Below are 27,281 nucleotides of genomic sequence, written 5' to 3' on the forward strand. Positions count from 1 at the left end.
GGGTGGGGGGTACTGGAATGGGGCGAAGAGAATGTAAGTGAGGATACAGAACGCTGAGAAGGTGCTAATAGTGACATTAAGTGATCAAAATTTGATCAGAATTTGTAAATAGAGGTGCAGATGGTTAAGGGACTGCCTGGGGTTTACGGAGGGTGCCCTGAAAGTAGGTGGGGAGGTTGGCTAGAAGGAGAGCTGGAATGGGAAAGTGGAAAATGAAAGTGAGAAAAAAGGATGATAAAATGGATGAACAAGATGAAACAAAATAAAAAATAAATGGAAATGGGCTGAAGATGGAGGAGAGAGCGGTCTCGTCGTAAGCAGAACCCAGATCTTCCTGTCGCTTGCCACTGCAACACACCACCCTGCTCTCCTGTCCACATGTCTGTCCTTGGCCTTTTGCAATGTTTGAGCGAACCCCAATGCAAACTGGAGGAACATCACCTCATCTTCCAGTTAGGCACTTCATAACCTTCCAGACTGAACATTGAGTTCAACAACTTCAGAGCATGACCTCCCTCCTTCACCTTCACCCCATCCTCTAAAGCACGTGCAAATTGGTGGCTGGACTCAAAGCCTTACAATTTAATATGCAAGTGTCTAAACCCGAATGTTGTCTGTACTGAGGCGTGCAGTTTTATGTAAGGTGAAAATAATTCTTACTGGGTTATGCACCTTAACTTTCAGTGCACAAGTGATTGAATAAATCTGATCAAAACATTACAATGAAGTTAATGCTGGTCATGTTTCATTTTGTAAAGGATCTCGATATGTTAGCCAGCCCGCGAACAAAACGGATGTGGATGTTGAGTTTGATGGGCCATTAATGAAAACCGAAGTGCCGGGTCCAAAATCTCGGGTATGTCAATTATACAGCATTCTGAATCCATTCTGTGAAATAATGAAAATAATATATAGAATAATTGTTCTAGCAAACCTCACCTTTCTGTGAAAATCTAGCTTAGTTTGAAAGCTAATTTGAATGCACATGCTGCTGTGCAAAGGCACCTGGAGGACATGATTAATACAGATTGACAATGAGGCTATTCATTTTATGCCTCTTTTATGTTACTTGTGCCGTTCCAATTGGTCATTTGTACTGGTTAAATAATTCTCTCCCCCTCAATCTTTCTTAATCAATCCCTGCCCTAGTGTACGTTTTTCACACAGTACAGAGTCTATGGAGTCACTGAAAGACACTGATCAATCACTGGAGTTTTACAACCTCCATGCATTCTCTCAAAAACACAGATTGTAATTCATTTTTGAATATATGAATCCATGGGACATGGGTGTCGCTGGCTGGGCCAGCATTTATTGCCCATCACTATCTGCCCTTGAATTGAGTGGCTTGCTGGGCTGTTTCAAAGGGAAGTTGTGAGTCAACCACACCAGGTAAGGATGACAGATTTCCTTCCCTGAAGGACATTAGTGAACTAGGTGGGCCTAGTATGTATGATTCTGAAATGTCATTAAGTTTATTTAACCCAAGAGATGTCACAGATACATTTGATGCTGTCCTTGCCAAATATCCACACAAAGTACCCCCCCTGTAGGGACAGTAAGCCCTCACTGATTGTTCCTATTCCTAACCGGCTACACTGAGGCCAATCCTGGCATCCTAAGCACTGGCACAAGTGAGACTTGATTACCCGTAAAGACTCGCATTTCAAGCATTATTTTGAAAATTGAGTTGTGTTTATATATGCCCTGTTTGTGAACAGAATTTCCACTCACCTGATGAAGGAGCAGGGCTCTGAAAGCTTGTGGCTTGTGCTACCAAATAAACCTGTTGGAATTTGACCTGGTGTTGTGAAACTTCTTACTGTGCTTACCCCAGTCCAACACCGGCATCTCCACAACAAATGAGATCAGACAGCTTAGCAGAGACTTAGGACTGCACTGAGGATCTTTCTGGATTGCACAGTGCAGTGATTTGCTAATTAAACTCATTGCATCTTTGGAGATGCAGTCCAATCACCCATTTACATCATAGGTCTGATTTGACGACAGTGGAACCAGTGCTTATGTGCAAAGCTTTTGTAGACACTTTGTGGTTCAAATTGAGATCTTTGCCCAAAAGTTTGGAGAGTAGGTTTGTTTGTGTTGTGTCTTATGACATTGTTGAAACACATGAACAATGGGCAGCCTGGTGGCACAGCGGTTAGCACTGCTATCTCACAGCACCAGGGTGCTCCAGTTTCCTCCCACAGTCCAAAGATGTGCAGGTAAGGTGAACTGGCCATGCCAAATTTCCCCATAATGTCCCAAGATGTGTAGGCTAGAAGGATTAATTGGATAAATACGGGGGGTTAAGGGAATGGGAATGGGGGAGTTGGCCTGGTAAGATTCTCTGTTGAAGAGTCAGTGCAGACTTGATGGGCCAGATGGCCTCTTTCTGCACTGTAGGGATTCTATGATTCTGTTCTATGATAGCAGAATCCCACAACACGCAATGGGAACATTGGCCAGTACCAGATGCTTGAGGGATAAATTTTGGCTAGAAACAACTCCCTGACCCTGTGTTGTCCTTAAAGGATGGACCATGAACTGAAGATTTTATGAGGGCTTTGTGAAACAGATGCATACTACAAATGCCAGAGTTATTCCATGCAGCCAGGCTTAATTTGGCAGACCTGATTCTAAATTCTGCCAGGTTATTCATTTAACCACACAGCACCCTCTCAGTTGGAATTAGGAAATGAAATGCTGTCGTTGAGGGCGTCACTGTCTTTGATGACAGTAACACAGATTGTTTATATCACAGATTTTCTCCCAGTAGTGTAATTGGAGATTTAAATGATGTTACATGCCATTGAGTTTGGATCAGTTTGAGATGTTCCCTTGCATAATGCACCTATTGTCTCTGTGTGGAGTCTCTGTGACTGTGTGGAGTTTACATGTTCTCCCCGTGCCTGCTTGGGTTTTCTTTGTGTGCTCTGGTTTCCCCTCACAGTGCAAAAGTGATTGGCCGTGCTGAATTGCCTCTTAGTGCCCAAAAGGTGTGTAAGTTAAGGTGGGGGAGGGCCTGGGTGAGATGCTCTGTCAGAGAATCAGTGCAGACTCAATAGACTGAATGGCCTGCTTCTGCACAGTAGGGATTCTGTGAATATGCAGGGGTATGGGGAAGAGGCCAGGGATTGGCTCTAAGCCACAATACAGACATGATGGGCCAAATGGCCTCCTTCTGCACCGTAACAATTCTGTGATGAAGAATGGTCACATGAATGTGATCCTAGCATTGGCAATGCCTCTAAAGAAAGAATCTGTAAGCAGGAATGGAAAAGTTTAAACTTTATTTATTAACGTCACAGATAGGCTTAGAGTAACACTGCAATGAAGTTACTGTGAAAATCCCCCTAAGTCACCACACTCCAGTGCCTATTCGGGTGCACTGAGGGAGAACGTAGCATGGCCAATACACCTAACCTGCATGTCATTCAGACTGAGAGGGGAAACTGGAGCACCTGGACGAAACCCGCACAGACACAGGGAGAACATGCAAATTCCGCACAGACAGTGACCCAATCAAACCTGGGTCCCCAAAGCTGTGAGGCAGCAGTGTCAACCACCGTGTCACTGTGTCACCCCAATGTTGTATTACTTCAGATGCCTGTTGTTTTTCTCAATGAGTTTTTGCCTCAGCTCTCTGATTTTTCTGTGTGTCTGATTATTTTCAGGATCTAATGAAGAAGCTGAATGAGTTACAGGTGAGCAGCTCAACGTTACACCATCTGAATCATAACAAATTGTTTACTTAGAGGAACCCTGGAACATCATCACCAGCTATTGGGAATCTTGCACTGACATGTCATGTGATTAAATCATCTCACACTGAACAGTTTATTTGAGTTAAAACAAAACATGCTGGATAAACTCAGCCATTCTGGCAGCATCTGTGGAGAGTTAACCTCAAGCAGACCTCTGAGGGAAGAGGAGGTACGTGGAGGTGGATCATGGACGAGCCCAGGATAATGAGTAACAGAGAAAGGAATGGTGATATCGGATTGGTCAAGGGTGATAGGGGATGGAGTTGCTAGTTGACAGCAGGGGGGGAGGGTAGGGAGTGTTGGACTGGGTCTGGAAGGTGACACAAACCATTTTATAAATCCACCCTTGACCATGCTGTACAATTAGTCAGTGAGATACCTCAAAGCGGTTAGCACTGCTGCCTTACAAAGCCAGGGACCCAGCTTCAATGCCTGCGTGGCGTTCACACATTCTCCCCATGTCTGCATGAGTTTCCTTCAGGTGCTCCTGTTTCCTCTCACACTGCAAAGGTGTACAGGTCAGGTTGATTGGCTATGCTCAAATCATCCCTTTGTGGCAGGGGGGATTAGCAGGGTAAATACACGGAGTTACGGGGATAGGGCCTGGCTGGGATTGTTGTCAGGTGCAGGCTCGATGGGCCAAATGGCCTCCTTCTGCACTGTAGGGACTCACTGACTGAAGTGAGAAAAGGACCTTTTCAGGTAAGTGGAGTTCAAAGTCAGCACAAGCAGCTGACTAAGTAATTATTAGGCCACAGGGTGTCAACCATGCTTAGCTCCAGGACATCACTGCAGGAGTCCCGCGGGGTAGTGTCCTTGGTCCAGCCGTCTTCAGCTGCTTCATCAATGACCTTCCCTCCATCATAAGGTCAGAAGTAGGGACATTCGCTGATGATTCAGCAGCATTTGCGACTCCTCGGATACTGAAAGCATGTTCAAATGCAGCAAAACGTGGACAATATTCAGGCTTGGGCTAACAAGTGGCAAGTAACATTCGTGCCACACAAATGCCTGGCAATGACTACCTCTAACAAGAGAGAATCTAACCATCTCCTCTCGATGTTCAATATCATTACCATTACTGAATCCCCCACTATCAACATCCTATGCATTACCATTGATCAGAACTAAACTGGACCAACCATATAAATACTGTGGCTACAAGAACGGGTCAGAGGCTGGGAATATTGCAATGGGTTTCTCACTTCCTGACCTCCCCCAAAACGTGTCCACCATTTACAAGGCACAAGTCAGGGGTATGATGGAATACTTCCCACTTGCCTGGATGAGTGCAGCTCCACCAATACTCAAGAAGCTTGACACCATCCCAGACAAAGCAGCACCCCCCCCTTGATTGCTACCCATTCCACAAGCACTCAATTCCCAAACCATTGATGAACAGTGACAGCCATGTGTTCCATCTACAAGGCGCACTGCAGGAACTCACCAAGGCTCCTTAGGCTGAACCTTCTAACCCCCGGCCACTACCATCTAGGAGGACAAGAGCAGCAAATTCCTGGGAACGCCACCCTCCAAGTCACTCACCATCCTGATTTGGAAATATATTGCCATTTCTGCACTGTTGCTGGGTCAAAGTCCCACCCTAACAGCATTATGGATGTACCTACACCTCAAGGACTGCAGCAGTTCAAGGAGGCGGCTCACCACCACCTTATGAAGGGCAACTAGAGATGGACAATAAATGCTGGCCTAGCCAGCAACACCCTCACCCATGAATTAACTTTTAAATAGCTGTGTTCTTTCTCTATGGTGGAGCCCACAAACAGCAGCAGGTTTGTTTCTAACCCATGGATCTCATAACATGGAGATCCCAGCAAGGTGTGGAGCTACCATCTATTCTGTGCCATTGGCTGCAGTCAGAGGCAGTGTTGAAGGGAGGAGGGAGATGAAAGCTTCCAGTGGATGGCACCCAACTCAGCAGTCCGAGTCTCCATCCTCCCAGGTGAATGGTCATGGTTGACAAAGGCTTATGTGGTTAGTCTTTCTATGCTACCAAGAGAATAATCTATCTCTGAGACTCCAGAGAGATTGGAGGCAATTGGGATGATGTCAGAGGGAGCTTTCTTGCACACTCTAGTCAAAAAGCAATATCTGTACTGTAATACATGATGGGAGGAACACCCTTCTCTGCTCCACTAGGATGCTTTTCACCCTAAGGAGTGGGGCTGCATATTCTAGCCAGAGGCCAGCTGAAGGGCTTAGCAGTTGAAGGGCTGCCAGCTTTGAACTGGGGGGAAACCATGTTCACTGAAGGACATGCTTACTGAATATATCACTTCAATTTGTTCACACATCCACTGAGGCATTGACAATGCAAACTGCCTCGGTAATGATTCTGATCCATATGAGGAGAAGGAGGGCCCATCACAGGTTACCTCAGGGCTAGGAGGAGAAAGGCTCTGAGCAGCAAGAGGCAGGCGGCCTCTAGAAGGTCAAGATGGTATTGATTATGGATCAATGCAATGGTGAACATTAGCCAGACCATGGATGTACCACTGACAGCAATGTTATCGAGAAATGAGTGAAGGACAATGTTGGAGGCGCCCTCGTGTGTCCCCGGATCTGCCCACTTCTCCAGCACGAGCTGCATCCACAAGGTTGCATTACTCTGGAGGAATGTTGCAGAGTTCATGGCCTACACTGAGTGACTGTCTGCCTGGGATTCCCTTTAAATATGGTGCCAGGACCTTGGAGCACATAATGTACTGGCAGGGCTGGTGACGTTCTGCCCACCCCACTTCGAGATACGTGGATACAGAACTAATGAGCCGGACGGCGAAAAATCGCATGTGTTTAGTCACCTCGCCATCCAGCTGAATTTCCTGCCTTCCACTGGACTGACTCCAAAAGGAAATATTCCACACAGTGTTTGGAATCATTGATTTTCCTTCTCAGAGTTCGATTTTCTAAGATTAAGAGAATGTTTTTTGTTTGCACAGAGTGTTTGATGCAGAAATTATTTCCTATTGTGAGGGAAAATTGGATAAATATCAGAAGCAGAGATAGGCACAAAGCTAAGGAGACATAGCAGGACTGATTTTTGATTTGATTTGATGTGATTTATTATTGTCACATGTATTAACACACAGTGAAAGGTATTGTTTCTGACGCACTATACAAAGCATACTGTTCGTAGAGAAGGAAAGGAGAGGTGTAGAGTGTAGTGTTACAGTCATAGCTAGGGTATAGAGAAAGATCACCTTAATATAAGGTTGGTCCATTCAAAAGTCTGGTGGCAGCAAGGAAGAAGCTGTTCTTGAGTCAGTTGGTGTGTGACCTCAGACTTTTGTATCTTTTCCCAGGCGGAAGAAGGTGGAAGAGGGTATGTCTGGGGTGTGTGGGGTCCTTAATTATGCTGGCTGCTTTGCTGAGGCAGCAGGAAGTGTAGACAGAGTCAATGGAAGGGAGGTTGGTTTGCGTGATGGACTGGACTACATTAACAACCTTTTGTAGTTTCTTGCGGACTTGGCACAGCAGGAGCCATACTAAGCTGTGATATAACCAGAAGGAATGCTTTCTATGGTGCATCTGTAAAAGTTGGTGAGAGTTGTAGCTGACATGCCAAATTGCCTTAGTCTTCTAAGAAAGTAGATGCGTTCGTGGGTTTTCCTAACTGTAATGTCAGCATTGGGAGAACCAGGACAGGTTATTAGTGATCTGGATACCTAAACACTTGAAGCTCTTAGATTTCTTGAAGTTTTGGATTTCTTTAGCAAAGAGCCAGCATTGATATAATGGACCAAATGGCCTCGTTCTGTGCTTTAAGAATCTTTTGCAATCTATTTTCTTTGACCAATCAAAGCACTTAGGTGAAAAAAGTGCAGACTGATTTGAAGCGTAGAAAGCTCAAAAGCAAACTAGAAATGGAAAGCCTTACAATGTTTACCTTGAAAAGTGCCTTCAGTTCAGCAGAAATACTGGAAGTTTAATTACTTTATAAATCTTGTTAGCATGGAAACATATCAGCAGTTAATAGGGTGGTAGTATGCTGTTTCTAGCAGTGAAGATATGTATGTCTTCCTGTCAAAATAATTGAAAATGACCAGCTTATGAATGGATTTTATACTGATTGTTGGATATGATCCAACAAGTCCAAGGATTACCAGTGCTGTTAAAGGCCATGGCCAGAATTCTCTGGTCAATCACCCCTCATTCACTCTTCACTGCCAGAGAGGACAGAGAACTTGGCACTCAGGCAAATCTCCATTCATCCCAGCGACATGGGAGAATCCCGCCAGCGTGAATGCTCGGAGAATCCCGTCCCAGGTGTGCCAAATTAAATTCTTCCTATTCAAATAAACAGCTGTTGAAATATAGCTTCAGAGTTTTAGATAGTTCACCGTAAGCTAGATTTAAGTGTTTCACATATTTGTTTCACGAGGAAGGCCAGTAAATCATCCCGCATTGAGAGCATTCAGAGTAGTGAATGAATTGCACTGAGGTGATGAAAAGTTCTTCCCGTCTTAAAGACTCTACATTGCCATTCAGTACGGCACATAAACCCTGCAGTGAAATGTAATTGCATTTGTTCAATCGCTTCTTCAATTTTTCCCTCAAGTCCAACCACTTCCTTGCCCTTTAGTGGATCTACCTCTGGTCTTTGTTCATCCAATGACATTATTGGCTTCACCATCTTCTGAACTGGAATTATTGCACTCATTCCAGTATTAAATCTGTCTCAGGAAAACAAAGCTTCCTCTTGTGTGACAATTGGTCCATTTCACCTCACTATCTTCCACTCTTTACAAAACGAGACTTCAGTTTTGCTTGTGTGCCTGAGAGTACCCTTCTAACACTATCCTAGAATAATGAACAGTGCAAAAAGCTGGTCAATAGGTGATTGTTTTCTCATTTATAGCACGCCAGCAACTTTTTCTTGGAGTCACATCCTTTCTTTGTTGTTATGCTTTGTGGTGTTTTCTCTGGGCTTTAGCAGACTAGTGATTTCTAGTTTGGAATGGCAGCTAGCTATTTGACCAAAGTAACCTGACATAACTGATAGGTTTTAAAAGCATTCAAAATGATCAATGTGTCCTGTCAGTGTTGTTGCACAACCGTTTCCTATTGTGCAAAAGGGTTTGTTTATTCCATCATAGTCATGAAGCAGGATCATATCCAAGGTCATGTTTTTCCTCAGGTAAACATTGTCAACCTGTTTGCAATGAACATTTCTGTGATTTTATCATTGTATTGTATTAGGGCAGCGCGGTGGCACAGTGGGTAACATTACTGCCTCACAGTGCCAGGGACCCAAGTTCAATTCCAGCCTTGGGCGACTGTCTGTGTGGAGTTTGCACATTCTCCCCATGTCTGTGTGGGTTTCCTCCAGGTGTTCTGGTTTCCTCCCACACTCCAAAGACGTACAGGTTAGGTGCCATGGGAAAGGTGTGGTGTTACAGGGATAGGATGGGTGAAAAGGCCTGGGTAAGATGGTCTGTCAGAGAATTGGTGCAGATTCGATGGGCCGAATAGCCTCTTCTGTAGGGATTTTAGGATCATGTCATATGCACATTTCAGCATATCACTGGAACTGAAAATCACTTGTAGCAAACTCCTGTGTTTAGCTGGGGGGTTACACATTAGGCCAGGACACAGACACATCAAGTCCCAACCTTCTCCTATACGTTCCACAGGTATTGTTTTAGGCATGGCCTCTCCCCATCCTAAACACAGACTCTTGCATATAAAGGAGCATGGCTGGGAAAGGAATAAGTCCAATATAACCCAGTTAAAAAAAGGCTCATCTTCTGCTGGCTAGCAATAAATACAAGCCTATTGGTGGGACTGGATGATCCTGCTGGCATGAATACCCATTATTTCTTACAGGTTTTCAGAGAGTGTTCCTCACACCTTGATAAGCATCCCTATTAACTGGTGCCAGAAGTGGGCGTACACTGCATAGATGCCAATTTGTACCAAAAAATGGCAAGTACCCCATAGCACCAAAACCATTTGGCCCCAACAAGAGCTAGATTTCACAGCCTCAGCGTTTATCTATTTATCATGATGTGGAGATGCCGGCATTGGACTGGGGTGGACACAGTAAGAGGTCTCATAACATCAGGTTAAAGTCCAACAGGTTTATTTGGAAACATGAGCTTTCGGAGCACAGCTCGTGATTCCAAATAAACCTGTTGGACTTTAACCTGATGTTGTGAGACCTCTTACTGAATCAATTTATTTATTATTAGATTGGGAACTGGTGAGATTTACCAGTCCTTTGGATTTGATCGTTTTTAAAGGGTCCAGGAAGGATATTTTGCAAAGAGAATGTTCCAACCTAGCAGGATGGTTAGCAGGGTGCCATGAGAAAGATCAGCAGTTATAGAAGCAGTGATGGAATTCCACAGCTTCCACTTTGGTTTTTCACAAAGCAAAACGTACTGAGCTATGAGATTTGTGATTCAATTAGTTGCTTGTTACATAAAGATCAGAGTTCAATCCTCATTAAATCCCAGTTCTCATTATGAAAAAAAATTTCTAAAGGCATAGTTAAGTCATACAAAGGTACCTTTGTTTGTCAGAAGTTGGCAGTCCATCAGAATGAAGCAACAGCACTTCTCAAATTTTGGTGACCTCCATATTTTAACTTAATAAAATCTATAAGACTAAAGTATCTGATTATTAGGAGCGTAAAATAAAACGACTGGGTGGTAAGCACTCGCACTATTAGGCACTCCTGTAAATTGGAGAGGTTTGTGGTGGGTTTGTAGTACAGAGGAAGATGAGTGATCGCAGGCTATTGCTTTGTCCCTGTTTTTTCACAGGATAATAGGCCGGTTAGTTTAACGTCTGTGGTAGGTAAAATGTTAGAATCCGTCATTAAGGAGGAAATTGCGAGGCATCTTGAAGGGAATTGCTTGATAGGGCGGACGCAACACGGTTTCATTAAAGGGAAGTCGTGTCTGACAAATTTACTGGCGTTCTATGAGGATGTGTCTAGGGCAGTGGATAGAGGAGAGCCGGTGGATGTGGTCTTTCTGGATTTTCAGAAGGCGTTTGACAAGGTACCTCACAAGAGGTTATTGCAGAAGGTCAGGGGACATGGAGTTGGGGGTAGGGTGTTAGCGTGGATAGAGGATTGGTTGTCAAATAGGAGGCAGAGAGTGGGGGTCAATGGGTGCTATTCGGATTGGCGGTTGGTGACTAGTGGGGTGCCCCAGGGGTCGGTGCTGGGGCCTCAGCTATTTACCATTTATATAGATGATCTGGAGGAGGGAACCGAGTGCAGGGTGTCGAAATTTGCTGATGACACCAAGATTGGGGGAAAGGCAAATTGTGCGGAGGGTGTGGAGAGTCTGCAGAAGGATCTAGATAGGCTGGGCGAATGGGCCAGGAAATGGCAAATGAAATTTAATGTTGGCAAGTGTGAGGTGGTCCACTTTGGTAGGAAGAATGGTAGGAAGGACTATTACTTACGTGGCGAAAAACTGCAGCAGGCGACGGTGCAGAGGGACCTCGGGGTCCTTGTGCATGAGTCGCAAAAACCCAGCTTGCAGGTGCAGCAGGTGGTCAGGAAGGCGAATGGGATGCTGGCCTTCATAGCGAGGGGGATTGAATATAAAAGTAGGGAGGTCTTGCTGCAGCTGTATAGGGCATTGGTGAGGCCGCAGCTGGAGTACTGTGTGCAGTTTTGGGCGCCGCACCTGCGCAAGGATATTTTGGCCCTGGAGGGAGTGCAGAGGAGGTTTACTAGGCTGATACCGGAGTTGAGGGGATTGAGCTATGAGGAGAGGCTGAATAAACTAGGCTTGTACTCGTTAGAGTTTAGAAGAATGAGGGGAGATCTCATTGAGACGTATAAGATGATGAATGGGATGGATAGGATAGAGGTGGAGAGACTCTTCCCGCTCAAAAAAGACAGTAGGACTAGGGGGCACAGCCTCAAGATAAAGGGGAGGCGGTTTAGAACGGAGTTGAGGAGGAACTTCTTCACTCAAAGGGTGGTGAATCTCTGGAATTCTCTGCCCGTTGAAGTGGTGGAGGCTGCCTCGCTAGATATTTTTAAGAAGCGGGTTGATGGGTTCTTGATAAGAGAGGGGATTAAGGGTTATGGGGAGAGGGCGGGAAAGTGGAACTGAGCCACAACAGATCAGCCATGATCTTATTGAATGGCGGGGCAGGCTCGAAGGGCTAGATGGCCTACTCCTGCTCCTATTTCTTATGTTCTTATGTTCTTATGTTCAATTAGTTTTTTTTGAGTCCAGTTGGTGTATCGTGTTCCAGAGCATGACACGTTTGCTCAATTTAGCAAAAGATCTTGGTCTGAAAGATGAGACAGGCCTGTAAACAGATAAATCTAACTGTACAGTCAAGTCATTCGCATTTAAAAAATCAAGTTCTTACCTTGGCTTGTCTCTGTTCACAACACTTTACAGATTTCCTTCATCTGCTTGGGCTGCTGATCATCAATTCTGAATAAAATGTTCAGCGAAATACTGCAGTTGTTTGTACACAGATACAATTCCATTCTGAAGTATCACTGATACAATTGCTCTTTTTTCTGGATGGGAATATTTGGTAATCTTCATTACCTTGCATTCTCTGCTCCAATATTTAAATATTGACTAAGTGAAACTAAACTCTCCCGAGAAAAGAATAATTATCATTCAGGCTGTAGTCCATCTCCCACAGACAGAGGTGAAAACTCACATCAGTAATAACAATGACAGCGTCTTTTATACAGTCTCTTCACAGGGGCATTAGCAACCAAAATATAACAGCCTATATAACAGATAAGGAGACATGAGTGCAAATGACCAGTAGCTTGGTCAAAGAGGTAGGACTGTATGCATGGATAAAGCAAAGCAGAGAGGCGAAGATGTTTAGGGAGCGAGTTCTGGAGCCTATGGCCCAGGCAACTGGGGTCACAGTCACACATGGTGCAGCGATTAACATTTGGGACACTCAAGAGGTCTGACTTAGAAGAAGCTCAGAAATCTCTAAGGGTTGGGCTGGTGGAGGTCACAGAGATTGGGAGGGCACAAAGCCATGGAGGGATTTGAAATCAAGGATGGGAATTTTAAAATCAAGACTTTGCTTAACCTGGAGCAGTTGAGGGGGAAGTGGGGGGGGGTGCGATATATGATTCCATCCCCCATATCCATCCGCTAGAGGGAGCAAGAGATGGGTCTCGTGGATTGGATGAGCTGAGAGAAGGTATGAGGGGAGATAGGTGAGAAACGAAAGCCAGGTACACGTTCAGGCCTTGGGGGCGGGGGAGCAGAGTTCTGGGGGTGGATCTTAGTGGACTTTAGGGCCAAGTGGGCTAGGCAAGGAAGGAAAATGGCAGAGGGGGATGATTGGATGATGACAAGCTTAAAGGCAAAGTTGTCCATGTTGACACTTGTTGGAAATAGGCTGAAAGAGACATGGGGGGAAGAGTTTAAAAAGATAGGTTGGAGTGGAGAAAACAAGCTGGTGGGGAGATAGGGAGATGGGAGAACATGTTTGGGGTGTGGGGATGGGAGAACTGGGGTGGGGCAGTGGAGATTTGGAGGGGGCGGGGGTTTAGTGGAGCATTGTGGTTAGTTGGGGGTGGGGAGTGGGGTTGGATGGGATGATGCTGGTTACCTTTGCATTCTAGAATGGAATGGAACAGTAGGTTTTCCCAGGAGTTGCACATGGTCCAGCCAGGTTTGAATGGGTAAATCGATTGGTCATTATTTCCATCCAAGTCTGCCTTCCTTCAAACTCATGGGAGTGGAGGTGAGGGCCACACGGGGGGTGGGGGGGGGAGCTTGGCCAGGTCTGAGGGAGGGTAGTGATTTTAATGGGGACAACACACTGCAGGCTACAATGAGGATGATCAAATCAGTCGTTGCAAAAGCATCTTCATGGACAAAGGGCCAAAGGCTGGAGTTAACAATTCTGCCCTAAAACACTATCACATATTTTATATAATGTACTGTATCTCTACACATTCCTAAAATATTTCATAAGAGCATTTTTGTTGGCTGCTGACGTTTGTATTTTAAGGCATTAATATTGTAATACAATATAAGAATATAACATCAATAGTGTCGTGGTTGCTGCACAATCACTGAACAGCACTTTCACCATTTGTAGAAATATATTACTCTATAACTGCAATTAAATGTTGTTTTCCCATTAATTTTCCCTCAGAACATAGATGCAGTGAACTTCTTCTGTGACTATGAGGAGAGCCGGGGTAATTATTTGGTTGATGTTGATGGCAACAGAATGCTCGATCTCTACACACAGATCTCTTCCATCCCTATTGGTAAGGACTGGGAATAATATACGAGGAGCTACTTTTCCTCAAAGAGTTTTTTAAAAAACCTGACAGTTCCATTTCTTGGCTGTCTATCTTTCCTCAAAACGTTATTGTTTGTGGAGATTTATTAATGTACAACACTGCTCATCTCTTATCAAGGAACTAAATCTATGATTGACCAATATCAGTTGTTGAAATTTCCACATACTCCCCTCGCATCTTTTAAATGTCACTCTAGATGAGGATTGCCGTCCCTCTTGGATTGCCCTCTGGCAATTGGACACGAACTTCCCAAGCACGGCAATGCTGGAGATTTTCGGATTAACCACATACTGCACACCATTGATCTCTATTAAAATCAGCATGAAGACTATAGTGATATAGAAGACAGCCATACTGCATCACGGGGCCCTGGGAGTGAGGGGTTTAGCATTCCCTTTCCATTGCTCTGTCCTTCCTTTCCACACTGCGCCATGGTTATATTTGTTGGCTTAGCTAAATTTTGGGTGCACTTAAAATTAAAATTAAAATTGAGCTGTCTTCTTGATTTTCACACAAAGCATTGGTCACTTCCTATGACTGCAGTCTTTGTGCAAGTGATCTCTCCCCAGCAAGCAGGATGCCACTCGAGCAGTCACAATACAAAATATAGTTGATGGACAGAGAGGTATTACCAGTGAGGAGTTTTTTTTGTCACTCTTGCTGTGAGACCTCCTGCGCTCCACTGACCAGAGACCACGAGCTCAACTGTTAGACTCACACTGAACATTGCTGGGAGCATGCTACAGCCCTCCCTTTCTCATCCCAGCAGATTATAACCTTTGTTTCTAACTTGATTGGTTTTGTAACTTCCAATGCTAAAGGAGCAAAAAGAAACAATCACATCTTCTTATAATAAGAGCTGAACTGATAAATATCCCACAATGGCTAATGGCATGGAAAGTCAATGTGATACAACCCCCTAAAATATTTACAAAGTTTAATGAGAGTTTTATGACAAAATGTAAACAGTTTATCCCACCACAATTGCTGTTCCCAGTGGGACCATGCCACCCATAGTCACTATTACAATGTAGGAAAACATGGTGCCATCTCATAGATGTAAGGGCCCCACAAACAGCGATGATAAACTGACCAGACAATCTGTTGGCAGCTCTGTTCTACACACCCGCAGCAGATCCAAACTAGGTCCTTCTCCAAAACCCACTCTTGGATAGGTGAAAAGTCTAAACGTCCTTTTCTTTCCAACCTTCTGAGCGCTTGGTAAAAGCTGCTGAAAATCTTCTTTTTGAGTAAGTTAAATATGAATGGATTTTTTTTCTAATTCCTATTCACCTTCTGGGAAGAAAATCTCTTTTTCGATTCAATATTCCACAGTGTACGTGAAAGGGAGCATTAACCTGCTATACATCAAAGGAATTGAGACACTGAATTACATTGTCCAGATTCCGCATTTCATTAGGGTTCATTTGTTTAATTTATGTTCTGCCAACCTAATCGACAACATCAAACTGTGACTATCCGAAAAGCATCAGTAATATCCAATCTGGCATTCTTCTGCAAACAGCTCATTCAGTTCGGCCATTGAATACAAACCTTTAATATAACAAATGCTATCGCCATCTCCTGTCCTTCAAAACATAAACCATTTCAAAAATGTCTCATTACATGGTCAAATTGGAGTATGGCATGAGAGATACCTCACTGCAGTGCATAAAATATACTTATACAGCGCATTGATGAGTGAAATAAAGCATGGTTTGACCAAGGTTGGCATGATTCACCATTGTACTGAACTGCCAGTGAATTTAAGGGCAGCACGGTGGCACAGTGGTTAGCACTGCTGCCTCACAGCTCCAGGGACCTGGGTTCAATTCCCAGCTTATGTCACAGTCTGTGCAGAGTTTGCACATTCTCCCCGTGCCTGCGTGGGTTTCCTCCAGGTGCTCCGGTTTCCTCCCATTGTTCAAAGATGTGCAGGTTAGGTTGATTGGCCAGGCTAAATTGCCCCTTAGTGTCCCAGGAGGCATAGGTTAGAGAGATTAGCAAGTGTAAATTTGTGGGGATAGGGCCTGGGTGGAATTGTTGTTGGTGCAGACTCAGTGGGCTGAATGGTCTCCTTCTGCACAGTAGCAATTCTATGTATGCCGCCCTTGGTCAAACCATGCATTTCACTCATCAATGTTCTGTAATCTCCTCCAGGGCAACAACCCTCTGAGATATCTAGGCTCCTCTATTTTTGGCCTCTTGAACACCTCCAGGTCCACAACTGGTGGCTATGCCTTCAGCTGCCTAGACCCTAATCACTGGAATGCTCTCCCTACACTCCTCTACCTCCCAACCTGGCTTCCCTCTTTAAGATGTTTCCTAAAATCTACCCCTTTGACCAGGCTTTTGGCTATCTGATTGATATCTCTTTTTTGTGGCTCAGTGTCATACATTGTTTCATGATGTTCTGTTGAAGCACCTTGGGATGTTCACATTGGGGAGAGGCCCTTCCTCTGCTCCAAGTCTAGTGATAGGTGGCAAGCTGTTGTATATTTCAATTTGCACTGTCAGCATTTAGATTATAGATTATAGAATCAGAAAATCCTTACAGTACAGAAGGAGGCCACTTGGTCCATCAAGTCAGCACTGACCACAGTCCAACCCAGGCCCTATCCCCATAACCTCACATATTTACCCTGCTAATTCCCCCTGACACTAAGGGGCAATTTAGCATGACTAATCAACCTCACCCGCACATCTTTGGAGTGTGAAAGGAAACTGGAGCATCTGGAGGAAACCCACAAAGATTCAGGAGAACATACAAACTCCACACAGATAGGAGGCTGGAATTGAATCCGGGTCCCCGGCGCTGTGAGACAGCAGTGTTAACCACCATGCCACTGTGTTGATGAAATTTTTCTGCTTCATGATATTTCAAATCTTATTTTCTGTCTTTTGGAATAGTTATTACTGCACACATCTAAATCCAGCATAAAATTCAACAGAATATCTATCATTTATTCTTCTACAGATATAACATTTCATTCATTTCATTTTCCCAATTTGCTGGCCAAGTGAAGCAGACGTGGCTATGAATTTTTCTTTGGCGCCCCTTGTTTTCTCTATGATAACCAACTGATACATTTTCTTTGGGCTCCTGGGTTTCTAGACTTCCTTTCTGGAGTTAGATCACAGATTAGCCCTGATGATCCCATTAAATGATGTGGAGATGCCAGCGATGAACTTGGGGAAGCACAGTAAGAAGTCTCACATCACCAGGTTAAAGTCCAATGGGTTTATTTGGTAGCACAAGCAAACCTGTTAGACTTTAACTTGATGTTGTGAGACTTCTTACTGTGCCAATCCCATTAAATGGCAGAGGAAAAGGATCCAGAGGCTGAATAGTTTACTCTTGTTCCCAAGGTTAACCAAAGATGAACAACACTCTTTTGATTGCCTTGGGAAAGGTTAAAACTCAGGAATCAGTAGAGTTGCTAGGTTTCTGTACAGTTACATTTGTCACTCTCCAATCTTCCAGGACTGTTCCCGAATCGTAGAATTTTGAAAGATGGCAATTAATGCATTCACTATTTCCGTGGCATCTCCTGTAGTACTATGGCATATAGATTATCAGGTCCTGGAGATTTCTCGACTTTCAGTCCCGTTAATTTCTTCAGCATTATTGTTTTAATAATACCGATTTCCTTCAATTCCTCCTCATTAGACCCTTGGCTCCCTAACGTTTCTGAGAATTTATTTGTGAATTCCTCTGAAGATAGAAATAAGGTAGTTGTTTATTTGCTCTGCCATTTACTTATTCTCAGTTATAAATTCTCCCATTTCAAACAGTAAATACTGATGAGAAATATTCATTTCGGATCTCACCCATCTCTTGTGGATCTGCACATAGATGAGCTTGTTGACCATTAAGAGACCCTACTCTCTCCCTAGTTACTCTTTTGCCCTTTATGTATTTGTTGAAGCTCTTTGAATTCTCCTTTGTCTTATCTGCCAAAACAGTCTCATGTCTCCTTTTTGCCCCCCGATTTCTCTCTTAACTCTACTCCTACACCCCCTATACACTCCAAGGGATTCACTTGATCCCAGCTGCCTATGCATGTCCTTCTTCTTGACCAGGGCCTCAATATCCCGAGTCACCCAGGGTTCCCTACTTCTGCCAGCCTTGCCCTTCAATGCAGAATACCGTGCTGTTTAAAGAAACTGCAGAGGCAGCAGCAGAACAAGGCTGTGGATGGAATTTCTAGTTTTCTTTTGTAATAATGCTGCTCGATGTATTGGCTCTTATCAAGATCATGTTTTCTTATTATTGTCTATGAGTTACCTTACGATAATCCATAAGATAGCATTTGAAGGATTGTGAAGGAATTGGGAATCTGAATACTCTCGGCAGAAGATTGCATGAGTGGAAAGCAGGCATAGTTAGTTTTTTTTGTCCTATTTATCAGTGCCGCACAGCTGTTATGAGCTGAATTCCTGCAGCAGAGGGACTGCAGCTGTTCAAGAAGGCGGCTCACCGCTATCTTCTCAAGGGCAATTAGGGATGGGCAGCAAACACATTGCCGATGATGCTCGCATTTCAGAAACAATTTTTTTATATATAAAAGAGAGAAGCAGATACTTTGAGGAAATAATTCCAATTCAGACTAGAGCCAGGATGTGTTTTTCATTCTGGGTGAATACAGGGCAATTTCACTGATCACTGAGCTGCTGGTGAACGCAAAACTGAATCCAATAACCCACCCACGCAATTTGGTAAATATGAGTAAAGATGCCGGAGATAATAATATTTTGTAGAATAGATTGTGGCTCACTCGTATCGATGAATTCCAGTACATTCAGCTCTTGAAGCAAGTTTCAACAAATAACGATGATGCGCACACGAATAAAGTGAAACCAATGTCATGTGAAATATTTACAAATGCAATTTTAATTTGAAGAATACCTCTGCCATCTTTCTTCTCTCAATAAGCTAATGATAATGGAGTTGGGCAGGAAAGTTGTGCCCGTGATGCAGATCCTCTCTGTTTGACCAGGGGACTCTTTTCTAGGCCGTCTGTGCCTCTGCATTGTCAGCTGAAGGCGGGATTCATCGCTGAAATGTTTACCCCAATGTGTGGCCGTATGTGTCCCCAGTGCACGCTGCCCACACTTTCAGTTTTAGCTGTGATTGCATGGGAGCTAACAAAAAGTGAGAGAGTGGCACCCATTTCTTGCCCTACCATCAGGAGCTGAGTGCCACAGCTAGAATTTTGTCCTATTTGAATCCAGAACAATTCCAGTTTGGATACAATTCACAATCCCCACAAAGGAGACATACTAGATTCAAGCTGAGAACAGGCATTACACCTGAGCTCACGTTTGATCCTGTGCTTGGTCTTAGCCAAAAGGCCAAACTGTCTGTTACCATATGCAAATGTTTTATTTTCAATGAGTATCAGATTCAATTTATCACTAAAAAGGTTAATTAGGTCTTAACTGATGGTTTTTTAACTTAGCCTTACCTTATTTGACACTCCATATCACTTCTTGCTTAAGGCTTTAGATTAGATTTATTGTAACATTGGTATTTTTCATCCATAGTACCATGAAACAGTGCAGAAGGAGGCCATTCGAGCCATCAAGCCTGCACTGACAACAATATCCCCCAGGTCCTATCCCGTGAACCCCATGTAGTTACCCTGCTCATCAACTTGCCACTCAGGGGCAATTTAACATGGCCAATCCACCTAACCTGCACATCTTTGGAGTGTGACTGTAAACCAGAGCACCCGGAGGAAAGCCATACCGATATGAAAAGGATTCCACACAGTCACCCAAGGCTGGAATTGAACCTGGGTCCCTGGTGCTGTGAGGTCGCAGTGCCAACCACTGTGCCACCGTGCTGCCCTGGAATTAAGGATAACAGGGCAATTAGGGATGAGCAATAAATACTGACTTGCTCAGTGACACCCACATCCCATAAATGAATTTTTAAGAAGTCATGATATATTACAGAAATTTAGCCCATTGTTTTCTGTTATACTGTAAATAGTTGCTGGAATTTCACCGCTTCACCCACACGAGGTCAACGGAGAATGCCGTTCTGTGAGCCTTGCTGGGGCAGGTGAGGCGGTAAAATTCCAGCCAGTGTGTTATTTCTAGCTGTAATTTGTTTCCCATTGTTTGAAAGTCAGTGTAAAAGGAGAGAATGGATCAGGAGGATGTCTGTGACTATAAATGGGTATGAACATCAGCAACATTGCAACGATGATGCTAGATATCAACGATGTATACAAACATACAGAGTGCAATTCTCCCATTTGAACTCTAAGTACTCCCACCATCAGGAAAACTGCAGTGTTTCCTGGTGGCATTAGCCCTGCCTCTCAGGTGGGATTCTCCCACCTTAACCATTTAAATTGATGCAGCCTGGGAATCATGCTGGCCAGCTCAGATTTGAGTTCCCTTTTTAAAAGGCACTCCAATATCCATGCTGACAGACAGTGCAGATATTGGGGCACCTTTTCCCCTACAATGGACATTCCACACCTCCCCCCCTCCACGATGAACATGGCAAACCCCCTCCCACCACCCGTGCTGGCAAGGGGAGCACCCCCAATCCCTCAGCACAGAGGGGAACCTTCTCCTGCCCGCACCACTGGAAGATCGAGTCACCTCCCCGTCCCCTTCCCACACCATGCAGGTATGAGGACGGCCAGGCCCACCCCTCCCCTCCCCATCATCAAGCCAGAGCCTCACCCTGCCCCCCACCACCCCCACGGGCCCCTTTCACAAGAGATAAACTCCCATCTGGGGTCCCCTCAGGACCATCCTTGAGTCCCCCTTGAAGTACCCCCCACACCCTCAGGATCCCCCTTAGAATTTCTTCCTCAGGACCCAATCAGATTGGCAGGCAGTTCTTCAAGGCAGGGCTTCCCCCTGAGTGAGGGGTGGAAGTTCTTCCTTATACCGTTAAAAGTTGGTTAGAGTGTAATACAGCATTGGGGCTGCTGAAATCAGCAGGCTGTGTTCAATGTGGGCCAAACACCCAGCATCCTGAACAGTCAGGCCATGATTTAGTTGCACAGAGCCTTGATCGGACCCACTGTATTCAGGTCTGGGGTGCTTACCTTGGGAGAAAATCGGAGAGGCCATGGTAGGGTTGATGCTGAGAGCTGTTTCCTCAGCTCGAGATTTTAGAATTAGGGATGATCAATGATAAGAGGGTTCTGTTGAGGACTGAGATATTTCTTAACTCAGATGATTGTGAATTTTTGGATGTTGTGGATGCTAACTAGATTCAACGCTGAAACAAAGATCTATTTGGAGACAAAGAGAATCCAGGGATATGGGAATTGGCCGAGAAAGTGGAGTTGATCTGTGATTTGCTATGATATTAGAGAATGTCATGGCAGGCTCAAGGGGCAGTATTGCTTACTCCTATTTTTCATGTTGTTAAGTTCCTTTGTTCAACTTGGAGGGGGTGTAGCTCAAACTTGGCAGGATGATGGGGGGCAGAGAAGATTAAACGATGAAGTTGGCTAATAGTCCCCTGTATGTAGACAATTGGGTGATGATCTGATGAAACTATTCAAAATGCTAAAGAAAACTGACAGGGGAGATATGAAGAAATTGTGTCCTCTGGTGGTGGAATCAAGAGCGAGGGGATATACTCACCGGGATTCTCTGGCCTCCTGGCGCTGTTTTTCTCAGTGGCACCGTTGTCCGGCAATGGGATCTCTGGTCCCACCACTGTCAATAGGAATTTCCATTGATTCCACATCACATGCCAGGAAACACGCATCTGTGGTGCACCGTTGACAGGACTGGAAGATCCCGCAGGTGTGAAGAGCCAGAAATTTGCGCCCATAGTATTAAAATTCAGAGCTGGGCAATCGAAGAAGAAAATCAGGAAGCATTTCTCACATAAAAAAGTTGAACCCTCTTCCCAAAAGGCCTTTCAAGGCTGTTTTCGTTCATTAAGAGTGTCAAGGAATATGGAGTAAAGACAGCTAAATGGAGCTGAGGTTCAGATCAGCCATTGACTGCTCGAGCAGGACTGAAGGGTTGAATGGCCTATTTCCATTCCAGTTCAATCACCTACTGTCTATTTGTGTTGATGTTAAAACTGTAAAGGGAAAATGGTAAGCTTGTTTTCCTGGAAAGTTGAGATTAGACGGGCTGAACCTGAATTTGTCTCCTGATGTGTGTAGCCAAACAAAAATAACATTTTGGGTTTTTGTTGAACGGAAGTTTTAATTTATCCTAGGAAAGCCCTGGCGAAACTCTGTGACAGGACAGTACCCATTTTCCCACTCATTTTAGTTCTCTGACTTTAATTTAAACTTGTTGGATATGGGTATTTATTGGCCATCCTTAGTTGCCCTTTAGGAAGTGGTGGTGAACTGCCTGCTTGAAACCCTGCAGCAGCAATTGATACAACTGAGTGGCTTGCTTGGCCATTTCATAGGGCAATTGAAAGTCAACCACATTGCTGTGGCTCTGGGGTCACGTGTAGGCCAGACCAGGTAAGGAGGTGAGTTACACATGGCAGAATTCCCAGCCTCTGACCTGCTGTTGTAGCCACAGTATTTATGTGGCCAGTCCAGTTCAGTTTCTGGCCAATGATAACACCCAGCATATTACGTTACAGCTCTATTTATTCTCAAATCTTTTTTGATTTTGCCTGGAGACTTTCTTTGATTTGATTTGATTTATTATTGTCACATGTATTGGGATACAGTGAAAAGCATTGTTTCTTGTGAGCTATACAGACAAAGCACGCTGTTCATCGAGTACATGGGGGGGGAAGAAAAGAACATGAGAACATAAGAAATAGGAGCAGGAGAAGGTCATCTAGCCCTTCGAGCCTGCCCCGCCATTCAATAAGATCATGGCTGATCTGAAGTAGATCAGTTCCACTTTCCCACTTTCTCCCCATAACCCTTAATTCCTCTGTCTATCAGAAACCTATTTACCCGTGACTTAAATATATTTAGCAAGGTAGCCTCCACCACTTCAACGGGCAGAGAATTCCAGAGATTCACCACCCTTTGAGTGAAGAAGTTCCTCCTCAACTCCGATCTAAACTGCACCCCCCTCCTTATCTTGAGGCTGTACCCTCTAGTCCTGCTATCCTTTCTAAGCGGGAAGAATCTCTCTACCTCTGCCCTATCCATCCCTTTCATTATCTTATACGTCTCTGTAAGATCTCCCCTCAGCCTTCTAAATTCCAACGAGTACAGACCCAGTCTATTTAGTCTCTCTTCATAGGTCAAAAGGGGAGGATGCAGAGTATAGTGTTACAGTCATAGATTGGGTGTGGAGAAAGATCAGCTTAATACACAGTAGGTGTTTCTTTGTGTCAAATTTCCTAATTGCAGTCGGTTTATTTAATTAGTGGAATGAATCAAGGAGTTTTTTTTTGTTGTTGCTAATTTTGTCCTTTTGGGTTGGAGTATAATCCCACGGCCTGTTAGTATTTTTCACGTGAGTGCTTACACAGCCTCCCAGTGGGCAATTTGGCCATGGAGAGTAAACCCACAGAAATGGACTCTTCATCATGATGAAACTGAGTACTCGTCTGAAACTGGAGACCTGACAGATCGCTTTCCTCCCTACCTGGAGGCTGTAAAGTTAATCCTTGTGCTAAACCTACAGTTCCAGAGGAGAGCAGATAAATCAGCACAGGCTAAGAAACACATTCGAGAACATTATGATCATTTGTCTTTAGGTCCACCCTAGACAGTGCTTTTACCTGTAGGGTCACTCGAGGGTGCGGTGGGGTCATGGAATACTTTGGTAATGACGACGTCCAGAGAATTTTTATTTGTCAATTATTCAGTTGTGTGTATTACTACGATGCTTAATCTCAACATCACCACTTCCAGCAATTTAGTTGGGTAGCAATTTGGATTCGATTTGGTTATAACACATAAGTGCTAATTGACAATTCTACAAAACAAAGCAAATCACAACCTAATGAACTTCACTGAGTGTTTGCACTAACTTTGTAGAGTCACAACTTAATATTCCATTCCTACAGATCCTTTTATTCCCTCCATCAAGTTACACAAAGTCTAACATTTATCACCTTGCATAGACCTCTACTAGTCCCTTGTCCTTACTGATAAATGTCTGAAGAAGACTGGCAAATCTGGGACAAAAACTGTCGGACAGATTCAATCTTCCCAATAGACTCCAGCATAATCAATGGGCCTGAATGCTTTGAATACAGAGATAAGAGAATCGATTAGCCAACCAAAAATGTAATTGCACAGTACAGCCCGGTCACAGACAACCACAATCTGGGCAGTCGGCCTGAGGAATTCATTATGATCAATAGCAGAAATATGTTGCAGTCGGGTTTACGCCTGTCCCGCCAACCTGCTCTTTACCCCTGGCAGTTTACTGACATCAATCACATTTTTATTATTTTTCAGTGGCATTACTCCTGACTGCATTTGGAAACTTGACACGGCTGGGGAGAGGCATGGTACTGACAGTAAAAGCTGTTGTTACATTAAACGGAGGCCTGACACAATTTAAAAGGCGGCCTCCAGGAACAAAACCATTTTACATCCTCAGATGAAGAAAACAACCACCCAACAATTAAAAAGCTGACAATTTGTCCCTCCATCAACTGCCAGCTTGCCTTTGGCACTTCAAATACTTCCTGTCGCTTCACCACTCTTAGCAATGCTGCACACCTGTTCTGGTGAGGCTGTCTCAGCAATGCCAAGGAGAAAGTGGGCAGAATTGCGACCTATATTACCAGACCAACATCACTGCTTTATTTAAAAATTTCCATCTCTGCAGGTCTTTCAGGTACAATTAAACAAGACAGGAGGCGATGGCCTAGTAGTATTTTCTCTAGATTATTAATCCGGAAATGTTCTGGGGACGTGAGTTCGAATCCCATCATGACAGACAGTGAAATTTGAATTCAATAAAAAATACTGGGAATTAAGAATCTAGTGATGATCATGAAACCAGTATTGGAAAAACCTACCTGGGTTCACTAATGTCCTTTGGGGTCCCCACCGCCCCCTCGAGTGACCCTACAGGTAAAAGCACTGTCTAGAGTAGACCTAAAGGCATGTGGTTTTTACACACTCACAATGCTGTTCAGGAGGGAGTTCCAAGATGTTGACCCAATAAACGAACAGAGGTATATTTCCAAGACAGGATGGTGAATGGCTTGGGTAGGGAACTTCCTGGTGGCGTCCCCATGTATCTGCTGCACTTGTCCTTCTAGATGGTAGTGATCATGGTCTGGAAGGTGCTGTTTAAAGAGCTGTGCTAAGTAGATGGTACACACTGCTGCTACTGTTCGTCAATGGTGGAGGGATTGAATGTTTGTGGAAGGAGTAGCAGTCAACCAGGCTGTTTTGTCCTGGATGGTGTCAAGCTTCTTAAAAGTTGTTGGAGCTGCAATTAAGGAACCCCAGTAAAACTGGAGTCAATGGGAATCAGGAGGGAAAATGTCCATTGATTGGAGTCATACCTAGTGCAAAGGATGATGGCTGAGTCACCTCCTTCTGCACCACTGGGACCGGCACGGTGGCACAATAGTTAGCATTGCTGCCTCACAGCGCCAGGGACCCGGATTTGATTCCCAGTTGGATCACTGCCAATGTGGACTTTGTATGTTCTCCCCCTGTCTGCGTGGGATTCCTCTGGGTGCTCCAGTTTCCTCCCACAGTCCGAAAATGTTCGAGTTAGGTTGATTGGCCATGCTAAATCGCTAGGGGGATGTCAGGGCAATTAGTAGGGCAAAAGGACAGTTTTCAGAATATTGTTAAGCCTAATTTTGAGTTTGGAGCCTTTGCATGTGTAATCCTTTGCAGATTCTTCGAGTCTGTTGTGTGAATGTTTCACATTCACAGTTGTATTAATTGGTTGTGAGACTGTTATTGGATGTCTTCCTGCTGAGACACTGAGTTAGTCTATCCACGCTTAGGCAGCACACTGAGAAAAGATTCACACATTTAGCTGCTGATGATTAAGAAAAATCTACTGGATGACACTGGTGCTTTGTCGACAAGTCTTGTCAGACAGTAATGGGGCCAAAAAAGAACTTCAAACATATGTCTAATCTTTACCAATAATGGGACTAGCGACAGAGCTAATTACAATAACATTCCTCGACAGATTTCCGACTGTTATTTGGCAAAACATGGGCAGAGGTTCTAATCCCTGAGAAAAATGATTTTCTTTCCCAATGGCAATCGTTATTGGATCTCCACATTCTGAGATCATTTCATTAATGATCTTTTCATTAATTTTCAGTGTGAATCAACATAGGAAAAAAATCTATATTTTCTTCCAATTACTGGCTGCACGTGAAAATTGATTATGTCTGAAAGTTTATGTCAGAGAAAATTTTGAGTTGCCAGCATATCAACAAAGATAATTCGAGGTAATGAATGCATGCTGTATGAAGTAGAACAAATTGGATTAGGCTTCCCTTGCAGCACAGAGCCTTACTGGTAGTAGATTCCTCTTGGATCCTTCAATGTTACATCCTTGAATTGTCATGTGTCCCATTTGTCAAAGTGAGATTTTGGGAGCAGCTGAGACCACACTGCCAACTTGAGTAAACTCTACCGCTACATAAATTGTATTATTGTAAACCACCGCCGTTGTACCCTCCAGTCCCTGTGGCATGAGAAGTGTTGTGGGAGGGGATAAATGTCCACTGCATGCTCACTCCCTGAGGGTGCAGGACTGAAAGGATTAGTTTTGGTGTTCTGTTTTTCAATCCAGCAGGAGAAGTTGTATTGTGTCCGTATACCACCAGCCTTCTCTATTTCTGAGATTGAAAGAAGTGAGGGCATAAAGGAAATTAAAAATGAGGATGAGGATTTTAAATTTGAGGGATTGGAGGATGGAAAACCAGTGTAAACCAGTGAGGACAAGTGTGATGGATAAACAAATCTTGGTGTAGGACTGAGTGCAAAAGCGACGAAGTTTTAAGTGGACTAATGTTTGTGAAGAGTAGAAGGTGGAGGGCTGGCTGGGAGATTATCTCGAGGTAACATAAGCATGGCTGAGTATTTCAGCAATGGATGCGTTGAAGTAGAGCGAGACGCAGACAGTGTTACTGAGGTCTTAGGAAAATAGGAACAAGATGGTACAACATTATGGGTGGCACAAAGGTTAGCACTGCTGCCTCACAGCGCCAGGGACCCGAGTTGAATTCTGGTTTCAGGTGACTGTGTGGAGTTTGCATATTCTCCCGACGTCTGCGTGCATTTCCTCCAGGT

General features: G+C 44.2%; 1 protein-coding gene across 1 annotated transcript in view; it reads left to right on the top strand.

Moving 5' to 3' along the window:
- abat (4-aminobutyrate aminotransferase) overlaps window positions 1-27,281 on the top strand; it is a 149,694-nt gene that overhangs the window by 82,624 nt on the left and 39,789 nt on the right. The window contains exons 3-5 of the mRNA XM_080206645.1: window positions 759-856; window positions 3,678-3,707; window positions 13,914-14,031. Coding sequence (XP_080062771.1) covers window positions 759-856; window positions 3,678-3,707; window positions 13,914-14,031 — 246 coding nt within the window. The remainder of the gene's footprint in view (window positions 1-758; window positions 857-3,677; window positions 3,708-13,913; window positions 14,032-27,281) is intronic.

Source organism: Carcharhinus amblyrhynchos, chromosome 18 (assembly GCF_965287045.1).
Source record: "Carcharhinus amblyrhynchos chromosome 18, sCarAmb.v2.hapA, whole genome shotgun sequence".
Taxonomy (NCBI): domain Eukaryota; kingdom Metazoa; phylum Chordata; class Chondrichthyes; order Carcharhiniformes; family Carcharhinidae; genus Carcharhinus; species Carcharhinus amblyrhynchos.